At 29.8% G+C, this 21,487-nt stretch overlaps 3 protein-coding genes across 3 annotated transcripts in view; 2 read left to right on the forward strand and 1 right to left on the reverse strand.

Moving 5' to 3' along the window:
- The first annotated feature begins 7,393 nt into the window (after window positions 1-7,393).
- Window positions 7,394-8,679, forward strand: LOC130671297 (splicing factor 3A subunit 2). The gene is made up of 2 exons (XM_057475101.1): window positions 7,394-7,536; window positions 7,722-8,679. The coding sequence occupies exon 2, from the start codon at window positions 7,747-7,749 to the stop codon at window positions 8,566-8,568; it is 822 nt and encodes a 273-aa protein (XP_057331084.1). The 5' UTR covers window positions 7,394-7,536; window positions 7,722-7,746; the 3' UTR covers window positions 8,569-8,679.
- LOC130671305 (60S ribosomal protein L27a) lies at window positions 8,657-12,648 on the reverse strand. The gene is made up of 7 exons (XM_057475112.1): window positions 12,624-12,648; window positions 12,323-12,386; window positions 12,029-12,126; window positions 11,788-11,940; window positions 10,820-10,954; window positions 10,286-10,304; window positions 8,657-8,732 (listed from the first exon to the last, which is right to left on the reverse strand). The coding sequence occupies exons 1-5, from the start codon at window positions 12,624-12,626 to the stop codon at window positions 10,826-10,828; spliced, it is 447 nt and encodes a 148-aa protein (XP_057331095.1). The 5' UTR covers window positions 12,627-12,648; the 3' UTR covers window positions 8,657-8,732; window positions 10,286-10,304; window positions 10,820-10,825.
- A 1,409-nt stretch (window positions 12,649-14,057) lies between these two features.
- The window catches only part of LOC130663982 (eukaryotic translation initiation factor 5B), a 61,390-nt gene continuing 53,960 nt past the window's right edge, over window positions 14,058-21,487 (forward strand). The window contains exons 1-7 of the mRNA XM_057463597.1: window positions 14,058-14,556; window positions 16,114-16,811; window positions 17,800-17,988; window positions 18,058-18,434; window positions 18,505-19,674; window positions 20,760-20,977; window positions 21,053-21,255. Coding sequence (XP_057319580.1) covers window positions 14,510-14,556; window positions 16,114-16,811; window positions 17,800-17,988; window positions 18,058-18,434; window positions 18,505-19,674; window positions 20,760-20,977; window positions 21,053-21,255 — 2,902 coding nt within the window. The 5' untranslated portion in view covers window positions 14,058-14,509. The remainder of the gene's footprint in view (window positions 14,557-16,113; window positions 16,812-17,799; window positions 17,989-18,057; window positions 18,435-18,504; window positions 19,675-20,759; window positions 20,978-21,052; window positions 21,256-21,487) is intronic.

Below are 21,487 nucleotides of genomic sequence, written 5' to 3' on the forward strand. Positions count from 1 at the left end.
TACCATAACGGTATGGGATGATATTTCATAAACGTACTAGGAACGGTTACCATAAATTTCTCTCCGTGTACACGGAAAAAAATGAACTATATAATTTAAGAACGACAAGTAAAAAAATGATAAAGTGATCAGTAAATACTATCATTCTAAATAGTAATTTTTTTATTGATGATTAAAAAACGTGAATGATTACAGGATAAGTATGAAAATTTATTGTCTATGCAAGAAAAATTACTATTTGTACTTTAAAAAACGTAACTGATACTTAGAAAATTGACGACACGTATAAAAAAAAAAAAAAAAATTAATATTTCAAAACAATTAAATAGAATATTTACTATTGCTAAGAATGCTATGATGGAAGGGAATAATCATAGAATTCATGACCATTTCTATGATTATTTTCATTAGTAGCAAGTAGCAAATATCAAATTGAAACCACGCCGTCCATCTTACGGCATTAAATAAATTAATATTTCAAAACAATTAAATAGAATATTTACTATTGGTAAGATGATAAAATTTATTATTTGGAATGTTAAAATTCCCCATATTGATACCCGGGTTCCGGGTTATAATTTCAAACACTAATTTTTAAAGTTAATTTTTTTCCGTGTAGTTAGTTTAAAAGTTAATGATCATGAACTCTACGAGGTTAATAATAATAAAATTTTTGTTTAATTAAATTTATTCGTTTCCTCGATGTATGGCCAGGTCTGGCCACGAAGCATGGGCCGGGTCTGGTAACCAAGCATGGGCCAGGCCTGGCAACTAGGCTTGGCCCGAGATTATCATTCCAGACTTTTACCAAAACTGGGCCAAGACTGGCTTACAAGCCTGGCCCAAGGTTCTACAAAGTTGGGCCAAGCCTGGGCCCGTGGTACTTTTCTCTCTGGGTAACTTCATTTATTGTTTTTCTATTTAACTAATGTCAAATTAATATTGGTCAGATAGAAAGGCAGTAACCGAACTTACTGCCCTTTTCTTAAACACGGCAGAGTAGTCTGTGTATTCTCACACAATTCGAATAATTGTAAACGATATCACATCTTCGAACTTAAAAAAATAAAAGACCTGTTTTTGAATATATGAGTTATAAAAAAAATAATACTTGATATATTTTTAAACTAACGATGGTTAGAAAAACATTGTCATGTTTAAATATAGTAACTATGACATAGCTGTTAATAAGATTAGTTAAAATTAGTAGAATATAAACGTCACTGCTCCATAGTTGCAGGTTGAAATAAATAGAATTTATTGATAACAACATAAAAATATTGTGATTGCTATATAGCTACGGGTTCAACAAGAGTTTTATTTCATTCTCGAAAGATAAGTCATTGAAAACATCTAAAATCGTTCAATATGTCTATAGAACTAATATTTATACTGATAGTATTCTGTTCTATGGCAGTTTATCATCCGGTTCAAACGTGTGGTTGTGCAAAATTAACATATAAACCGTACATGGAACGTATTAAATATTTAGTCAGATTGCCAGATTTAACAAAATTAAAAAATATTGCTTTCATTGGAACGCACTCATCATTTTCTTACACTGCAGAGGATGAAAAATTACGTACTCAAGAATTGAATATTAAGCAGCAATTGAAATATGGAATTAGAGTTTTAGACATTAGTGTACGTCCATCAGAATCAAAGAACTTTAAAATTATCGCAAGTCACACTTATTTAAATCTGAATTTGGATAATTTTTTATCTGAAGCTGATAAATTTCTGGATGACAATCCTGGTGAATTTATAATTATGCTCATACATGAAGACCATACAGCAGCGTATAATGCTACAAGAAATAACTGTAAAATTATTGATAACTACATCGATATTACTTGGGGTGGATGGCGGATGGTAAAAAGCTGGAGTCTTAATGACCCTATTGGAATGTATCGTAATAGAATTTTACTAGCGAGTGCGGATCCTTCGTTCTTTGGATGCACATTTAATATTAACGCGCGATGTGGAATAGATAATCAGGTAAATCAGCAGATAGAGAATAATATATATAATGTATATCATATACAATTCTTTATTCTCCAATCAGTAATGAATAGTTTTACTTCTTCTCGACCTTGTAACATTATCGATATTAGTGTACCTGATAATGAACGTCGTGATATCGTAAAAGATGGTGGTTATAAAATAGGGAATAATTGTGTTCATCCTGTAAATTATATAATGACTAAACTTTTTCGATATTCAAAACGAGCATTGATTATTGTTTTAGCTGATTATGTTACTCAAGAGTTAATTGATAAAGTTAATGATAAAAACTTTCGAAATTCATCGTGGCGAGGAAATTGGGAGTAATATAATATTATGAGAAAAATATTTACCATACCCATAAAACAATCTTTTTTAATTCTTGAGCAAGTCTGCTCTCAAGATCGATAGGTGTCAGTGTCTTTTTCTACGTAGGTGTCTTGCTGCAGATACTTGTGACCAGATTTAAATTGCAAACCTTACACAAGAAATTCCTGCCAGATTATAACTCAATTCTGGAGGAAGACTACTCTCTAAACATGAATGAGTGGAAATTTCATAATTACGTTAGTGAAGCAGTATTCACTTCATAACAAGTGTATTTAAATAACAAATTAGTGAATTCTTACTAATAAATTTAGTACTATAATTTTCACTAGCAAATTAGCGATTTTCACTACTGAACTAGCGATATTTTCATAAACTCTACAAGTGAAACTGTTATTCACTTCTTAATTTATGAATTTCACTATTTCACTAGTAACTTCAACTAGCAAATAATTAAATATTTTACTAGATATAAATGTAATTAATAATTATGGTGCTATTTTCAAAAATTTTAATAAAAAACTTTCAAAATAAAAAAAAATAGAAGTACAGAACAATAATATATTTATATGAAGAGTACGTCAATCATAACATCACGGATTTTTTATTTCTTCATCAGTTATTGTTTGGTATCATAACCAATATACTATTTACACTCACGCGAGCACATGCGTAGGTCAGCGCAGTGGATGGCATCAAAGACTTTGAATCGGAAGGATGCAGGTTCGAGCCCAGCAGTCACCGGGATTTTTTCATCAATCAAAATCATGTTATACTTCTTCTAAGTAATGATTCTAATACATTAATCACATTTCGGATCTAATTACAAATGTCTTATATTTTTTTTCGCAATATAATATTTTTTTTCACCGATGAAATCAATGGATTCCCATATTCACTTTTCAATTTAGTGGATTCTCATATTCACTTATCAAATCAGTGAATTCTAATATTCACATATTCATTTAGTGAATATTTACTAATTCTGCGTGGTACGATTGTAGCATTGACAATTAGTGAATATTCACTGGAAATTAGTGAAAAATCACTAATTCATATTTAGAGAGTATAGTTGAAAAATTTCATGCTCTAAAAAACTGTTAACTTGTAAGAATTAATAAAATTTTTATAATTCTAATTTGTTGTTATATTCCGATGCTTCTGAAAAAAATGGTATGAAAATTAGGGTAAGAGTCACTTTGGACATCAGTGTGTGTGTAAACTTTCTATAACTTTTGAAGTAATTATCCGATTTGAATTGTTCTTGCGGCGATCGAAGGAACGTTTCAGCTGTCAATTTTTCTGAAAATTTTAGACGTTTCAATCAAATAGACTCTAAATAATTGAAAAAAAAAAAAATTCGATTGTATTTTAGAAATTGCTAATATAAGTAATTTCGTGCTGTAAGTATTCAATTTATTTATTTAAAAACATAATATTGTCAAATGTCCGCTGCGTTCTTTATCATGAAAAGAAAAAAAATCAGTGTGTAATCGTACGTAGTTTTTAATTTGTTAAAAAAAAAAAAAAAAAAAATGACCGCAGCCTGGATTTGAACCAGGGATCTTCAAGTTACCTGGTAACCTTATGACCTGGATGAACCCTAAATCACCACCGTCCATCTTACGGCATCAAATAAATTATTTAACTTATTGCATCTTCAATTTAGAATTGAGAAAGGTAGGAGCATTCGATGATTTCGAGTTGGGTTCGAACCCACGCTCTCAAAGACCGATACCTTTACGGTGCATAAGAGTACCCCAATGTCTTGACGCCTTAACCACTTGGCCACTGCGGACTTAGCAAAAGTGAAAGTTTAATATTCCATAATAGCACAGTTTGCTTAGCAAAAGCTTCCTTTAACTTTTCGTCAATTATCGGTCAACTTCGGGCTTTTCCGTTTTTGTCGAAAATTTGTATACAATTTGTCGTAAATTTACTACCCGAATTAGAATGAAAATTTACTTCAAAAATTAAATACAAATTGTCGTAAAAAACGGAAAAGCCCGAAGTTGACGGACATTTGACGAAAAATTCAAAGAAAATTTTATCAGGGTTTTTTTTTCTAATAGCAAAAGTTACTTTTAAGTTTAGGAAAACTTAACCGCAAATTTTTAGGTAGACATCAGTGACCCATAATCTGATTACTCAGATCTATGTTTGTCCAGAATTCTTTTACACAGAATTTCTATCACCCATAAATTCTATAACCCAGAATATCTTTAACCCAAAAATCCGATTACACAGGATTTCTTTTACCCAGGCATCCGTTAACACACCCTGGCGGTTTTGAATCACCCTGGAATCACGGTGGATCCACGGTGGGTTTTTTTTTTCATTTTATCACCGTGGTTCCACGGTGTACCCACCATGATTCCACGTACACCGCGTAATCACCGTGGATACACCATGAAATCTCGGTGAATACACCCTGATTCCACGGTGGTTACACCGTGTAACCATCGTGGAAACACCGCCCTCGCGGACTCGGGATTACTCCGAAATCATGGTGAAATTTCGGTGAAATCATAGTGGAAAGATAGTGAACCCATAGTGAAATGACAGTGAAATCACTGTAACTTTGTGCCATTTGCTTACTGTGTGATAATTATCATCCGATGGTAATTTTATGATGATTTCACCATCGATTCATAGTAGAATCACAATAGCATAACAGTCAATTTACAGTAGTATAGCTGTAAGTTGACAGTAGTCTCACTGTGTATTTACAGTGATTTCACTATCAGTTTATGCTGGATCTGCAGTGCTTCAGTCATGCTTTCTCAGTAATAATACCGTGATCATACAGTGATTTCACAGCAGTCTTACTATAGATTCTTCGTGAAATCACAATAATATCGCTGTGAATTGACAGTAATATTACTGTGATTTCTTAATCATTTAATCCTGGATCTGCTTAGTTTTCATCGAGATTTAGGGGCAATATTGAGATCCTATATTTATTGATTCAAAGATAATAATAATAAAATTAATAATAATATTATAATAGCAACAATAATCCTAATCTTGGTTTTTCAATAAATAATTTTTCTTGTTTAAAAAAATTATTTATTATCCCTTTGTATGACTTCATGTAATTCCTCTGGAGAATTAAATGCTATTTTTTACCCTCGGTAAAGAAGGAATTTTATTTTTTTTTAACGTACGATGGGACTCGAACTGCCGACCCTTCGATTGAAGAGCAGCTTAAGTCATGTACTTTAGCCCACTCGGCCACCACACGCATTCGGAACTAAATATTTAATCTGTTACTTGATGCTATTCAATACTATATATACTCAAGACTAAGTTATAAGAAAAATTATTTTATTAAATACTATAAAATTAAAAGAATACGATATTCATAAAAAAAAAAATGTTTGCCTTCATTTGTAAATCATCAAGTTTTCTGAACTGAAGAATATTTTATTCTAAATTATGATAAATAATAAATATTTACTATTGAAATATTAATCTAAATGATGTTCTCTTTATTTTTTGCAGTAGTTTAAATTCAATTTATACAGTTTTAAAAAAAAAGTTATTCAATTTTTTTATTTATTTATTTTTTTTTATAATTCTGAAGAATTTTACCGTCTTAAGCTTTTATAAAATTAACTAAATTAGATAATTACAGATAAAGTTTCGCTCGGAAATTCCTAAAATAGCTAAATTTATAATAAATAAAATACATATGTGCCCAAATATTTGCTAAACTTACAAACAATTATAGGAGCATTTATGAAATAATTGATATTATTTTTTTTTTCAATTCCATTTCTATCGATTAATGACATTAAAAATTCAAATTTTGATTTTGAAATTGGATTAATGATAGATGTACCGTATCAGATCACTATCAAAGTAGAGTGAAATCATGGAGAAAACGCGAATAATTTGCTGTGAAAATATCATAGAGTCACAGTGCTAATACTACTAGGTTGTCATGGGATCACGGTAAATTCATGGTTAAACTACTATGAACTGACTGTGAAACTATTGTAAAGTCACAGAGTTAACACTATCAGATTACTATGGAATCACAGTGAATTCGTAGTGAAATCACGATAAACTGACTGTGAACCCATGATAAAGCCTCAGTGTTACCATTGTTGGGTTACCATAAATCGATAGCTGATCGACAGTAAAATTATCATGAAAGTATGGTAATTTTATTCTAAACCTACAAAAGAATCACAAGTGAAATCACTATGGAACTACCATAAAATTACTGTAAAATTACTATATAACCAGAGTGACGAAATGGCACAAAACGACTGTGAATTCACTATGAAATTACCATCAATACACAGTAAACTTACGGTAAAATTGATTTCACTGTGATTTCACTGTGATTTCACAGTAACCCCGAATCCGCGAGGGCGTGTAACCACCCTGAAATCAGGGTTATAAAATGGCACAAACCCACCATGTAACCACCCTGGATCCATCGTGGTTCCACCGTGTTTCCACTCCCAGAGTGTTTCCAGGGTGATTCAAAACCGCCAGGGCAAATTCCTTTTACCCAGATTTCAAATTTTTCAATTGATAGTTTAACAAAAATTCACTAAATGGAAAATAAATAACTATTTTTGAATAATTACAAAAAATAATTAGCTATTTTGAAATAAAAAAAATAAAAAATTGACTCTTGGGCCAAGGCTGGCAAACTTGGAGTTGGTGCTACGATATTCCAGGTGTAGTTCATCCGGATCAAGTGATAAATCTACTGACCACTGAATAATTATTTTTTACGTTACTATTATTAACATCATTTATACTAAAGAATAAAAAATTAAGAGAATTAAATGTTAGTTTTTAAAATTTATAGAGAAAATAAAAAATAAAGTAATAAGATTAATTACTATGATTATATGTTTTGAATACATTTTATAATTTGATAAACTTGAATAAATTTTTTATAATTTTTTCAGCTTCACTTCACCAGGGTTCAGGTAAAATTCGGTATTAAAGAAATTTATTTTACCTCTAGAGCAGAGTAAATACCTCCTACTCACACTTGCTAATTCACGTGATTTTACAATTCTCTCCACCAGGTGGAGCCATCACACTAAATGTTTACTGTTTAAAAAAAAAATCGTATCTATTCTACAGATACACATATTCTGTAAACTTTGACTTCAAAGTGTTGACGCGGTGTTAAAAAATAAAAAATAATTATTTATCAACAATAAAAAAATAAATGTAAGTACACTGAGATTTTTTACTTTTTGTGTAAATTAAAAAATATTTATTTAGTTTTTTTTCCATACTCTGAAAATTTTCTAGGTTATAAATTCCAATAAATATTTTTATTATCAAACAGAATTTAAAATTAATTAATTAAAAAAAAAACTATTGCGTAAAAATATCCAATTTTTTTTTTACAGTTGCTTCAATAAAAAAAAACCTAAAATGGATTTTCAAAATCGCCCGGGAGGTAAAACCGGTGGTGGAGGTGTAGCATCATGGTCAGAAAGTAATCGTGATCGTCGAGAACGTCTACGTCAGTTGGCATTAGAGACAATCGATCTAAACAAAGATCCGTATTTTATGAAAAACCATCTGGGATCATACGAATGTAAACTCTGTTTGACGTTACACAACAACGAGGGCAGTTATTTAGCCCATACACAGGGTAAAAAACATCAAGCGAATTTAGCACGACGTGCTGCTAAAGAAGCCAAAGAAGCGCCGCAAACATTAGCGCCAGAAAAGCCCCGGGTCGAGCCGAAAAAATTCGTGAAAATCGGACGTCCCGGTTACCGAGTCACTAAACAACGGGACCCAGAAACAGGACAGCAGAGTCTACTCTTTCAAGTCGATTACCCGGAAGTTGCTGACAGTGTTATACCACGGCACAGATTCATGTCAGCTTATGAGCAAAGAGTAGAACCACCTGACCGTAAATGGCAGTATCTGTTATTCGCTGCCGAGCCGTACGAAACTGTTGCGTTCAAAGTACCGAGCAGAGAAGTCGAAAAGGCTGAGGGTAAATTCTGGACGTACTGGAACAAGGACACGAAGCAATTTTTCTTGCAATTTGCATTCAAAAATGAGAAACCGACTGTGGGAAAAATTCCACCGCCTCCGGTGCCGTTGATCAGACCAGGACTTGGCCAGCCGATGATGCCGGTGCCGCCACCGCCTAGACCTCCGATGTTTAATCCAGTACCTCCACCTCCGGCAATGCTAGGAGGGGTTCAAATACCACCACCACCTCCACATTTAGGCTAAAACTTTATTTTTTATTTTACTACTAATAAATGTCACTTAATAAATAATTTATAATAAATAAAAATTTTATTGAAATAAATACTAGAGGTTTTGTATTGGAAAAACATTTTATTTTTATTAAGCATTCATGGTTATTATACATTTGTAGACAGGTCTTCGGGTCTCTGGAAACATAAGAAAATTTTGGTAATTTAGTAATTGAGTAAAAAAACATTTTATAATTATTTATTTAATTTAAAATCGTGTCCAGATCAATTTTAAAAAATGACAAATTCACAGGGAAATGGACGGCTGCCCAATTTCAAAACAAAGGGACAAATTTTTCAAATTCAATTTTTTAGAATTTATAGTTGCAGTTCGTATTTAAAATTTTTGTTTTTGTCAGTTACTGTGGGAAATTGGGCAGCCGCGGAGAGTAAATTAAAACTTGGATTTTAATTTTTACATTAAATTGTACATTTCGTCCCATTATTGGGACTTCTTCAGCGACTTGACGTCTGTCTCAAAAACATTTAGTAGACGTTGGAGATTAAATGATCAATTGCTGAAGGTCCCAATAAAAGGACGAAGGTTCGATTTATGGTAAAAATTTAATTTCTAAGGTTTAATTTACTGTCCACTTTCCTATAAATTTATGATTTTGTAAATATCTTTTAACGATTTAATATTATCAGAAATGAACGAATCTACATGGGTGAAAGTGTTGTACGCACTTTAAGACCGCCCGTTCACATTATCATCATAATTATCTTTTTTTTTTAATTAATAATTAGTTATTATTAATTATTGTTTTTAGGGAAAGTTGAAAACATTTTTTTTTAATGGACGTAAATAAGCAATAGCGTGTCAACTAACAGAGGGCATTTTGAGAAAATTTTGTTGGAAGATTTAAAACTATTTTTGAAAATTTTTCCTGAAATTATTCGAGCCCTGCCTTTTGTGCTTTCATTAATTAATCAAAAAAATTAATGTAATTATTTGAAGATCTGAATAAGAAAGTCAATAAAAAAAAACTAAAGTTTTGTAGTACGAAATATAAAAAAACAAAATATCTAATTGTTAAAAATTTTTGATAAGACGATGGGTTTTGTGAAGTTACTAGTCGTCATTTAAATCCAATTAATCTCAATTGCTAAAATGATTACAGCAAAAATATTGTAACGTAAGAAGTTAATTGCAAGAAAAATTTTCAACTTTTAAAATAACAGACCCAGTATTTTTACTAAATTTTAATACATGAAGTGATCGAGTACTAGTTCCTTGATCGGGTACTGAGTCTCACCTTAATAAATAAAAATTTAATTAGTATTCTAGTGATAACGTTCCAAATTATATTAAATATATGGACCTGCAATTTCGTATTACTCGAGTTACTTGACTCTGCTTTCTAGAATTTTATCTCAGATAATTAATTCGTGTCAATAATTTTTAACTTTGATTCGAAAAAAATTTTTTAGTTACTAAGGAATCATTTGGTACAAAAATATCAATCAATTTTTTGTAAGTTGACACGCGATTTCTTATCTACGTTCAAGTAATTCTTTAAATTTCTCCCAGAGAGTAAATCGCCATCAGAAATTGTCAGCTTTTAATATCAATATGCAGTCCCGGCGTGAGATTACTTTTCAAGAGTGGGGGTAAAAACCCACGGCGACTTATTCTCTGAGAGATTTTTTTAAATTTAATGCCTAAAAAATGTGTTGAAGAACAGACGTACCACTCAAAGTCTCGGCAATCTGTAAAAAAAAAATACAAACAAAAATTAGTATATTTGTTTTTTTCATATTATTAAATATTGAGTATAAAATTTATTTAAAATCAGTTATTGAACATGATCAACAGTAGTAATAGTGTTGTACGCACTATTCAGACCGCCCGTTCGTTATCAATCATTTAATTTTTAATTACAACATTCATTTTTAAAATTTAAATTTAAATTTCAATATCAATTACAATTTACTTGTTACGAACTTGAATCACTAGTTTATTAATTTGACGAAATGGACAAATAAAAATTTGATTACTGTCAAATAATAAATGATTACATGGAAAAAAATTTTGAATGAAATTTCCGAGTACTGATAATTGCCGACAATTTGACTGATATGTAAATTGTTTTATTTAAAATTCTAATATGCGGATAAAACAAAAATGAATGAGTAATTTTTTTTATATCGTTCGATATTTAAATTGAAAATAATTCTTGATATAAAGTTATTAAAATTTCGTATTGTAAAATTAAAAAATTTACCGATAATTAAGCGCTGAGTACACAGGCACCTCCAACAGCCTTGATTTTGTCTTCTGCTTTCTTACTGAAGAATTTAGCCTTAACAATAACGGGTTGATCAGGTAGACGCCCTTTGCCCAAAAGTTTGTAATAACCCTATGAAAAAAAATAAAATATAATTTTTGTAAATTTAAACTCATAAAATTAATGATCTCTAAGTCAGCAGACAATTGAAAATTTTCGGATTTTTTCCAACAATTTAATCAAAAGAAAAATATGCACATGCAGAAAATTTAAAAAACTACAGGTGCAATTTTTTCAAATATTTTTTATTATAATTTATCATTTAAAAAAAAATCCAAAAATTATTAGAAGTCGGCTGACTTATGATACTGAAGTTAGCCGACGTCTAGTAATTTTCGGATTTTTTTTAAGCGAGAAATAATAAAAAGAAAATATTTGAAAAAATTGCACTTGTAGTCTTTTAAATTTTCTACATGTGCATATTTTTAGTTTTTTATTTTTCTTGAAATTTAATTGGTAAAAAAAAAATCAAAAAATTTTTAATTGTCTGCTGCTTTCAGGATCGTGCTGACTTCAGTATCATATCAATCTAATAATTTTTGGATTTTTTTAGAAACGATAAATTTAAAAAAACTAAAAATATGCACATGTAGAAAATTTAAAAAACTACAGGTGCAATTTTTTCAAATATTTCTTTTTTTATAATTTATCATTTAAAAAAAAATCCAATGATTAGAAGTCGGCTGACTTCAGTATCATGTCAGTCACCGGCTAATAATTTTTGGATTCTTTTAAAAACGATAAATTATAAAAAAAAAATATTTGGAAAAATTGCACCTGCGGTTTTTTAAATTTTCTACATGTGAATTTTTTTCTTTCAATTAAATTGTTGTAAAAAATTCGAAAATTTTTAATTGTCTAACTTCCGGATCAAAAAACGATTGCTACTAAATAATTTTCCTTACAGCCTTGGAAAGATCAATGACAGGAACTTTTCCATTGGTGTTGTCTTTGTATCTTAATCTAGTTTGCTCAGAAACAAGAGTCCATAATTTATCCAGATTAAGAGTTGGACACCATGTCGAGTTTTTGCGCACGTGATAATTTCTCATACCGAGCTGATGAAAAATAAAAAACAAACCGTTAATATTTACTAGTAATTTCCAGCGGAAATACAAATAAATACACAAGTAATTGATCAATTACCTTTCCGAAGTATCCAGGATGGTATTTGTCAAAGTTGATACGGTGGTGATGCAGACCTCCGGCATTACCACGACCTCCAGGATGTTTTCTATGTTTGCCTGAAGTAATTAAAAAATAAATTAATTATTAATCAGTAAATATTTGACGTACAAGTAAACGGGACAGACAAATCAATGACTAATTGATTGATTAATTAATTAATTAAAGGAGGAATTTTTTGAAGAGAAACTGAGGTTAGAATTTTTAAAAAGTTGCGCGTGAAAAATAAAATTTAAATTTCTAAATAAAACTCACCAATACGACCGTGGCCGTGGCTTACGTGTCCACGAAGCTTCCTGGTCTTCTTTTTCGAGGTGGCCTGTAAAAAAATTTAAAAAGATAAATTTTGCTGCCATGTTTACACGACACACGCGAGCGGTTGACGCGGTTGGAAATAATTGAAAATAATGGAGATGATTTAAAAATTTCGGGTAACTAATAGGATTTTTTAATTCAAAAGTAATTGAGTTTAATAAATAATTGGGATTTTAAATTATTTTTGAACGGATGTATGTAAAAATTTCGGATAAATTTGAGGAAAAATCGTGACACTCACCATCTTGATCGAATCGTAAAGAAAAAAGAATGGTGCGGATGATTATTTTTTGGCGCATGCGTTTGAAATGTCTGCAACGTTACCTATCGGGAGTTTGGATTATTATATTTTTTTTTATTTAATTTGAATTAAATACTTTTTTTTTTTTAAGAAATTATAAATAAATATAAATTATATGACGGACTGTCAAAATAATAATTTTTTTTTATCTCTAGTAAGTTTTATTTTATTTTTTAAAAAAAGGCGCGAAGGTAAATTAATTTTTATATAGAATTTATTATGAGTGTGAATGTAACAGACGAGACAAATTTCAAATTGCAAATAAACGAATTAAAAAATTTAAAAAATGCACGCACTTGTTTTCAAATTTTATAAATACGCATTTTTTTATTTTATTCGATTTTTAATTAATTCACTTATTTCAAAATTTTTTAAATTGAAAATTGTCAGCTACATTCACATGACACTGAAATTTACTGACGTTTTAAAATTTTCGAATTTTTTTAAAAATGACAGATTATAAAAAAAGAAAATATTTGAAAAATTGCACTTGTGGTTCTTTAAATTTTCTACATGTGCTTTTTTTTTTTTTTTTTTTTTTTTTTTATACTTCAAATTGTGGAAAAAAGATTCAACAATTGTTAAGTGTCTGCTAACTTCAGTATCATTATATTCACACTCATAATTTATTGGATTTCTCGGTGAATTTGAGGATCGATATAATTAGCGATAGATGAAAAAATGTGTTTATAAGATAAGTTATTTATAAGTCTCATAAAAATAAACATTTGTTAAGTTTTTGCTAAAAAAATATGAGTACGTAAGCAGAATAATAATTTAAAAATCTGATACTGAAGTTAGCCGGCGTCTGATAATTTTTGGATTTTTTTAAAAACGATAAATTCATAGAAAAAAAATATTCAAAAAAATTCCACCCAGAGTTTTTTTGATTTTCTACATGGGCATTTTTTAGTTTTTTTTTTTTTTGTAATTTATTTGCCCGTATTTAAATAATTTGAAAATCAGTACGCGCATTTTTTAAATTTCATTATTTTAATAAATTAATTTATTTATTCAAAATTTGAAAATTATCTCACGTCTGCTACATTCACTCATATTTCGAATCGATATCGAATAGTTATATTCGATTCGATTATACTCATGTGATTCGACCCCTATTATTCAGTTAATTAAAAAACTAAAGTACGCGTATTTTTAAAAAATTTAAAAATCCCCGCGAATTTTTTAAAATTCCATTTATTTAAAATTTATAAATAATATCTGCTAATCATATCTGCTACACACTCATAATTATGTGCGTGTACAGACTGTCAAATAACATATCGAAAGTTCGAATATCGAGTAATCGAACAGGCAACAATCGATAAGTATAAGAAAAGTTATTGAGAAAAGCGCAAACTTCAAGTCATAAAATTGTTGTAAATGTAAAAGTATTGAAAACCGGTGTGTGATTTTCGATAGTACCATATTTTTCTTGACGTATGTTACAAAATATTAATTTCACAAAATCTTTTACATTAACTAATTACCGTAAGAAATTAAAATCCGTAAAAAAAAAATTATACTCCCGACTAAAATTACTTATTTGATAAAATAGTCAATTTTTTTTACCTAAATATAAATAATACACGTCATACTTTTATGTCATACATAAAATACATTTAACATTTACTTTTTTTTTCAATAAATTTATTTTAATTATTAGCAATAATTTAAATAGTTAATTAATTAATTAATTACATTAGTAATTTTAATTATTTAAAATAAAAATCGGTTGTTATTTTTATGATTTTTTTTTGCGCTCCAAGTGTTACTCCGTTGAGTTTTTTTTTATTTTTAAAATAATTATTTTTTAATTATAAATAATGGGAAAGCCTAAGAAAGGAAAACGTTCTGGTAAAGACGATGATCTGTAAGTATTAATTATTAATTTATTAATTAATATAATAATTTTTTTTTTTTTTAATTTAACCTGCAACAGTACAAATAATTTCACTAAATAACCACATGCTTTTATTTATTTATTGATTATTTATTTGAATCATTTAATTATTTGAATTCAAAAATTTTTTATTGTTAAATTCAATTATTTTATATAATTAAATAAATTTATTATTTCTAATTGTGATGTAATATAATTGGCAGTAGAATTTATTTATTTAAAAAATATAAAAATATGTTTTATGATGATGCAATTAATTCAGTGATCTAGCCAACAAAATTGAGGTTATAAAAAGGCGCCACAATCTTATTTTTCAAAATTGAAATATTTAAATTTAAATTAATACACTGTTTTAAATTTTAATGATTTTCTAAAATAATTGTCATGGAAATTTTATTTATTCTACATGAATATCAATTTTTCAAATTTAAAAAATTAATGAGTAAAAGTAGCAGACAATTTTTAAATTTTTATACAAAAAAGAAGGATTTCTTACCCCAAGAAAATTTTTATTTGCATCAAGAAATTTGTTGCAAAAATTGAAAACAAAAATTTTCTTAGGACTAAAGTAAAAGTCTTTATACCCGCTCACTTTTTATTGGAGTGAGATTAAATCACTCAATATAAATTAATAAATAAAATGAAAAACCATATTTTTTTTTTATAGTTATTTTTTGAAGTTTCGAGTATTAGAATAAAATTTAAGTTTGAAGAATAATCTTGATAATTAATTATTATTAATTTTTTAAATAAAGCCCTTGAGTGTACCCATAGTCGCTCACTAAAAGTTGTGATGTACCATTACTCGACCAACACATGGCCCTATAGTCGCTCAAAGACAATATCAATTAAACTGTGATAAGTTTATTGATTTGGACAAATAATTTATAAATTATACTACTTTATTCTTTCATAATATAAAATTTCATGAATTTTAAAAATGTATTTAATAAGATATAGTTATAACAATTCGAAAAAAATTTGACGTACCCTAAATTTAATCTAACGAATGAACGTTAAAGTAAAAAATGACCGGTTTTGCGCGATTTTGAAAACAGTCATTTAATTTAAATTTATAATCTATTATAAAATAATTTGATACATCATATTTTAATATATTTAGATTCACAAATAATTATTTATCAATAATAATATTTTTAGTTGTAATTTTTTTTTATAAAAATTATAAAAAAACGCCTTAAACAGTTAAAGTGAGCGACTAATGGTACTGAGCGGGGATAGGAGCTTTTACTTTAGAAAAAATTTCTTAGTTCAATAAATTTTTTCTTGCCTCGAGAAAATGATTTTTTGCCCCAAGAAAATTTTTACTTGTCCTCAGAAATTTTTTTCATTATGAATTGAAACTAAAAATTTTCTTGAAGCGAGAAAATATTTTTTTGGAGCAAGAAATAATTTCTTGCGTGAATAAATTTTTTTCTAGTTAATTAATTAACTAATTAATTAATTAATTTTCAAATAAATTTAAAAGAAACAATAAAATATTAAAAATATGTAATTTATTTAAAGGGACAGTGATATTGATATTGAGGAACAATCAGTAGCAAGTCAAGATTCAAAAACAAAATCATCAAAATCAACTGGCAAAGATAAAAAGAAAAAGAAAGATGATATTGATGACCTAGCAGATGACTTGGAAGAATTAAAAGTCGACAAAAGTAAATCTAAAAAAGGAAAAAAATCAAATCGTAAAGCCCATGATGATTCTGATGATGAGTCGATTAGTTTATCGAATAAAAACGTCACGAAAAATAAAGGAAAGAAAGACGAGGATTCGGATTCTGACTTTGAAGTAAAGGTCAGCAAAGGAAAGAAGAAGAATCAGATAAAGAAAGGATTTGCCGGATTGAATCTAGATTCTGATAACGATGATGATGACGATGATAATGATGATGATGAGGAAAAAGTTGTGGTAAAAGCTAAAGGAAAGTCTAAGAAAAAGAAAGGAAAGAAAGGAAATGACTTTGATGATTTTGAGGATGATGATGACGAGCGGGTTAATATTAAAATTCATGATGATGATGATGATGATGATGCATCGGCTGTAGCTAAAAATAAAGTCAATAGCAAGAAAAATAAAAAGAAGAAGGATGATGATTTTGATAACGACAATACTAAAGTTAAAGGGAAAACGAAAAAAGGAAAGAAAAAGTCTTTGTCTGAAGACGATGATGATATCGTCAGTAAACCAGGAAAAAATAAACAGGGTGAGTAATTTTATTTATTTAATTAAATCTTGCAGCTTTCGCACTTATGGGGGTGGGGGTGTCGCTTACTCTGAGGTACTTCGGTGATAGATCCTAAAGTCAACAGACAAAAAAAAAAAAAAATATGCACATGTAGAAAATTCAAAAAACTATAAGTGCAATTTTTTTTTTATGATTTGTCGATTTAAAAAAAATCTAAAAATTATCAAACGTCGGCCAACTTCAGTATCATCGGTGACACTGGGGGTAGTTTTGAAAATTTCTCTTGTTTTTTTAAATTTTATTTTTTTGTTACGATAGAAAGTCATATGTTTCATATTTGTAAATATATAAATACTTCTACGTATATATTTCCGTCATGGCTGAATAAATTGTTTTATTTTTTGACCGGCGATAGCGTTGAGGTCCGGAACAATCAGCTCATATTTTTAAAATCTTTGGACTTCTGATAAATTACAAATTTTTATTGAGTCAAAAAATCCTTTTTTTGGTGTAGAAATTGAGTAGGAATTAATTGTCATGTATCATATACGGGGGGGGGGGGTCATTTGTGACGCAACATTAATAGGGGGGTCGCAGAAAATGTGACAATGTGACGTTGGGGTGAGAGAGATTCGAAAAGGTAAAATTTTATGACACTGAAATCAGCCGACGTCTAATAATTTTTGATTTCTTAAAAAACGATAAATTATAAAAAAAAAAAATTGCACTTATAGTCTTTTAAATTTTCTACATGTGCATATTTTTAGTTTTTTTTTCTTTAAATTTAATTGTCCTAAAAAAAATCCAAAAATTTTTAATTGTCTGCTAACTTCAGGATCATAAAATTTTGCGTAGTTTAGTATTGAAAAAAATTTTTTAATTATGAAATTAAAAAAATTGTTGGTGCAAATTAATCATCAGGGAGAAAAAATGGAATTTCCCCCTCCTTTAATTTATTGAAATTTTTATTTGAAAATAATACGTCTATTTTTTTTTCCTTCTGTAGTTAAAAGTGTCTTTGCATTGCTGGATATTGAAGGAGATGATGATGATGATGATGACGATGATGATGATGACAAACGTCAGGAAAGTGAAGATGAAGAAAAAGTTGTCAGTATAGAGAGACCTAAAACCAAACAACAGAATCAGAAACATCAAAATCAAGAGTCGACGCACAATAAAAAAGGAAAAAAAGGTTTTTATTTATTTTATTAAATTATTTTATTAATTTTCAATGATTATTTTTCATTTTAATGAATTTCAGGAAAGAAAAAAAATGACAGCGATGATGAAATTGAAAAAGTGTTGGCTGAATTGGAAATGGAATACTCGGGTAAAAAAGGCGAAGTTAAAACTGATGTCAAAGAAGAAATAAAAACTGATGAAATTGATAAAGACAATAAGGAAGAAGGTGAGAATAAGGATAAGGATGAAGATAAAAAGAAGAAAGACAAAAAGAAAAATAAAGCGAAAGCTAAAGACGATAAAGAAAAAGATCAAGCGACGACTGAGGAACTTAAGGATGTCGCTGATGATGATGACAAAGATAATGACGAAAGTGGTACAGTAAAGACGGCTGCGCAGAAGAAGAAAGAGAAGAAAGAACGTGAGAAAGCGAAAAAATTAGCGCAGAAAAAAGGCGTAAGTAATTTTTTTTTTTAATTTTATTATTAAATTTAAATTAATGATTTTTTGCCCAAATAATTTTCAGGAACTTCCGAAAAAACCCCAAGATCAAGAAAAATCCGAGACACCAGAACCCGAATCTCAACCCGCCGAGGCTGCCGAAGAAGATGATGATGCAAAGAAGAAGAAAAAACTCAAAGAAGATCCGAAAGCAAAAGGCAAAGGTCCGTCAAAAATCGTTCTCGCTAAAATGCAAGACGCTCTGAAGAAATTAAAAGAAGACGAAGAACGCGCTAAGCGTGAAGAAGAAGAACGCATTCGCCAGGAAGAACTGCGCGAGCAGCTCCGTCTCAAGCAGCTGCAAGAGGAACAAGAACGCAAAGAAAGGAAGAAACTGAAGGAAAAGCAACGGAAAGAACGTTTGAAAGCCGAGGGTAAATTGCTGACACCGAAGCAAAAACAAGATCGTGCTCGTGCCCAGGCGATGCTCGACGCCCTCAAAGCTCAGGGTCTCGAAGTCCCCGACAAGGGCGAGAAAAAACCGCGGACACGTCTGCCCCCTGGCGCACGACCGCGGCTCAATAAACTGAAGCAAACTAGTCAAGACAATAAAACTGATGACAAGCAGCAGGAAGACAAAGAAAAAAGTCAACAAGCAAAAGAAGATGATAAGGAATCGAATAAAAATTTGAATGATCAAGTCCAGCTGGAGATTATCGACTCTCCTGCTAACGTCAAAGAAGAAATCGAAGAGGTAAAAGACTCCTGGGACGTCGATTCGAGTGAAGGCGATGAAGACGATAAGTCTGATGAAGTAAAAGAACAGAAGACTGCTAAAGTTGACAGTAAACCTGGGAAGAAAGTTACGGGTAAAAAAGTCGAGAGTGAAGAGAGTGAGGACAGTAGTGACAGTGATGAAGAATCGGAGGATGATGACAGTGAGGATGGTAGTGATGCCAGTGATAACGAGGACAGTATTGATGAGAAGATGACGGATGCTGAGAAGAAAAGAGAGAGGGCGAGATTGAGGATCGCCAACAGACGGGTTGAAGCTGAGAAGAAAAAAACTCTAGATAATTTACGTGCTGCGGTTGTTTGTGTACTTGGTCATGTCGACACTGGGAAAACTAAAATTTTGGATAAATTGAGAAGGACTAATGTTCAGGACAGTGAAGCTGGTGGTATCACTCAACAAATCGGAGCCACTAATGTGCCTATTGATGCTATTATTGAGAGTACTAAACACGTTAAAGGGGTAAGATGTTTTTTTATTTTTTTTGTAAGATAAAATAGTAAATTACACACCTAGGGAGGAAAGTAGAACATGCCATTGCTCTGTTTAGAGAGAAGAAAGTCGTTCTTCCCTTCTAAGGGGGATAGCCACTGAGGATCGAAAAAATAGGTGATTTTCGGGAATTTTTTCGACTGGGATAATAAAGGAATTTGAGGACCGGGTTTCTTTTGTTTTATAAAGTATGCATTGAAGATAATTCTCCTAAATTTTTATTAAAAAATATCATGTTGTTACAAAGTTATAAGCGTTTTTGTGGAGCACCAAAAAAATTTCCCCCACCGTGGTCTCATCTCTAACTCAAAAGCGGATTATCTGAAACAAAAAACCAAACTGTGTTAAAATAATTTTTTTGGATTCAAACAGCCCTAAAAAATCTTAGAAATCAAAATTTTCAAAATCTACGTGCAACTTTAGCTACTGAATAGACGAATACGGAAAAAAAAGTTGCGAATCGGTTCATATTTATGCAAATTACATATGCGATCAGTTCAAAAAAAGTTGTTTCGAGAAAAACGCGTTTAAAGTTTTTAGTCGATGCAACAGTCAGTTGACGCGCTGTCACAAAAATGACTATAACTCGAAAAATATTCGGAATTTTCATATAAAACTCTAGATACATATTTTTGAATATATAAACTTTGATTTAATAAAAAAAAAAAAAAATTGGGCTGTCCCCTTTAAGAAAAAATTAAAAAATTCCAATTCGAAAATAGATTTGAATATTTTACTTAAATTTGTTCAAGAAATTTCGTTTAACTCCCAATTCATATCATGCTCTAGAAAAAATAATTAAAAATATGCGCTAGACATGTTCATATATTAATTAACCATCATGTTAATTTATTTAAAATGTATAGCGCGTTTGCTTGTAAAAAATCGACTCCTCTAAATTTTTATCTTTTAAGAAGACAATTCTCTTCTCTCATTAAATTAATCCGTCAGCAATTATGAGCATTTTGCTCACAGGTCATAGTGAAAGCGAGATATCAAAAGACACAGGAACTGAAGGGTTAATGAGCTGATAATAATATCATTTAAATTTACAGATTGCTGATAAAAAATTCAAAATACCAGGATTGTTGATCATCGATACACCAGGTCACGAGTCCTTTAGTAATTTACGTAATCGTGGATCATCACTGTGTGATATTGCTATTTTAGTTGTTGATATTATGCATGGATTAGAACCACAAACACTAGAAAGTATTGGTCTTCTGAAGACTAAAAAGTGTCCATTTGTTGTTGCCTTAAATAAAATAGACAGGTAATTATTTATTTTTATCATTATTTATGTTCTACTTGATAGTTATATTTATTTATTTGTAATTTTTTTTTAAAGATTGTACGATTGGCAGACGATGAATCGTAAAGATGTTCAAGATATTATAAAATCACAAGCACAGAACACGCAGATGGAATTCGAAAAGCGGGCGGATGAAGTTATCGGACAGTTTGCTGAACAAGGGTTGAACGCTGCGTTGTTTTATAAAAATCCTGACCCACGTAGTTATGTTTCTCTTGTACCAACGAGTGCTATTACTGGTAAAATACATTTTTTTTCATACCTTAATTCATCTATTGGATAATTAATCAGATAATGAGTAATCTGCTCACGTAATTGCCCGAGTATAATTATCGTTCACTGTAAAAAATTTTCGGAGTAAATGCAGATGACTGTTTTTTTATTTAATCTCTGGAGTGAACTTCCAAGAAAAATTTATTTAAATTTAAAACTCCTAATCAGAGTGAACGCAGATTGAAGTCAAATTCAAAT

Source organism: Microplitis mediator, chromosome 1 (genome assembly GCF_029852145.1).
Source record: "Microplitis mediator isolate UGA2020A chromosome 1, iyMicMedi2.1, whole genome shotgun sequence".
Classification (NCBI taxonomy): Eukaryota; Metazoa; Arthropoda; class Insecta; order Hymenoptera; family Braconidae; genus Microplitis; species Microplitis mediator.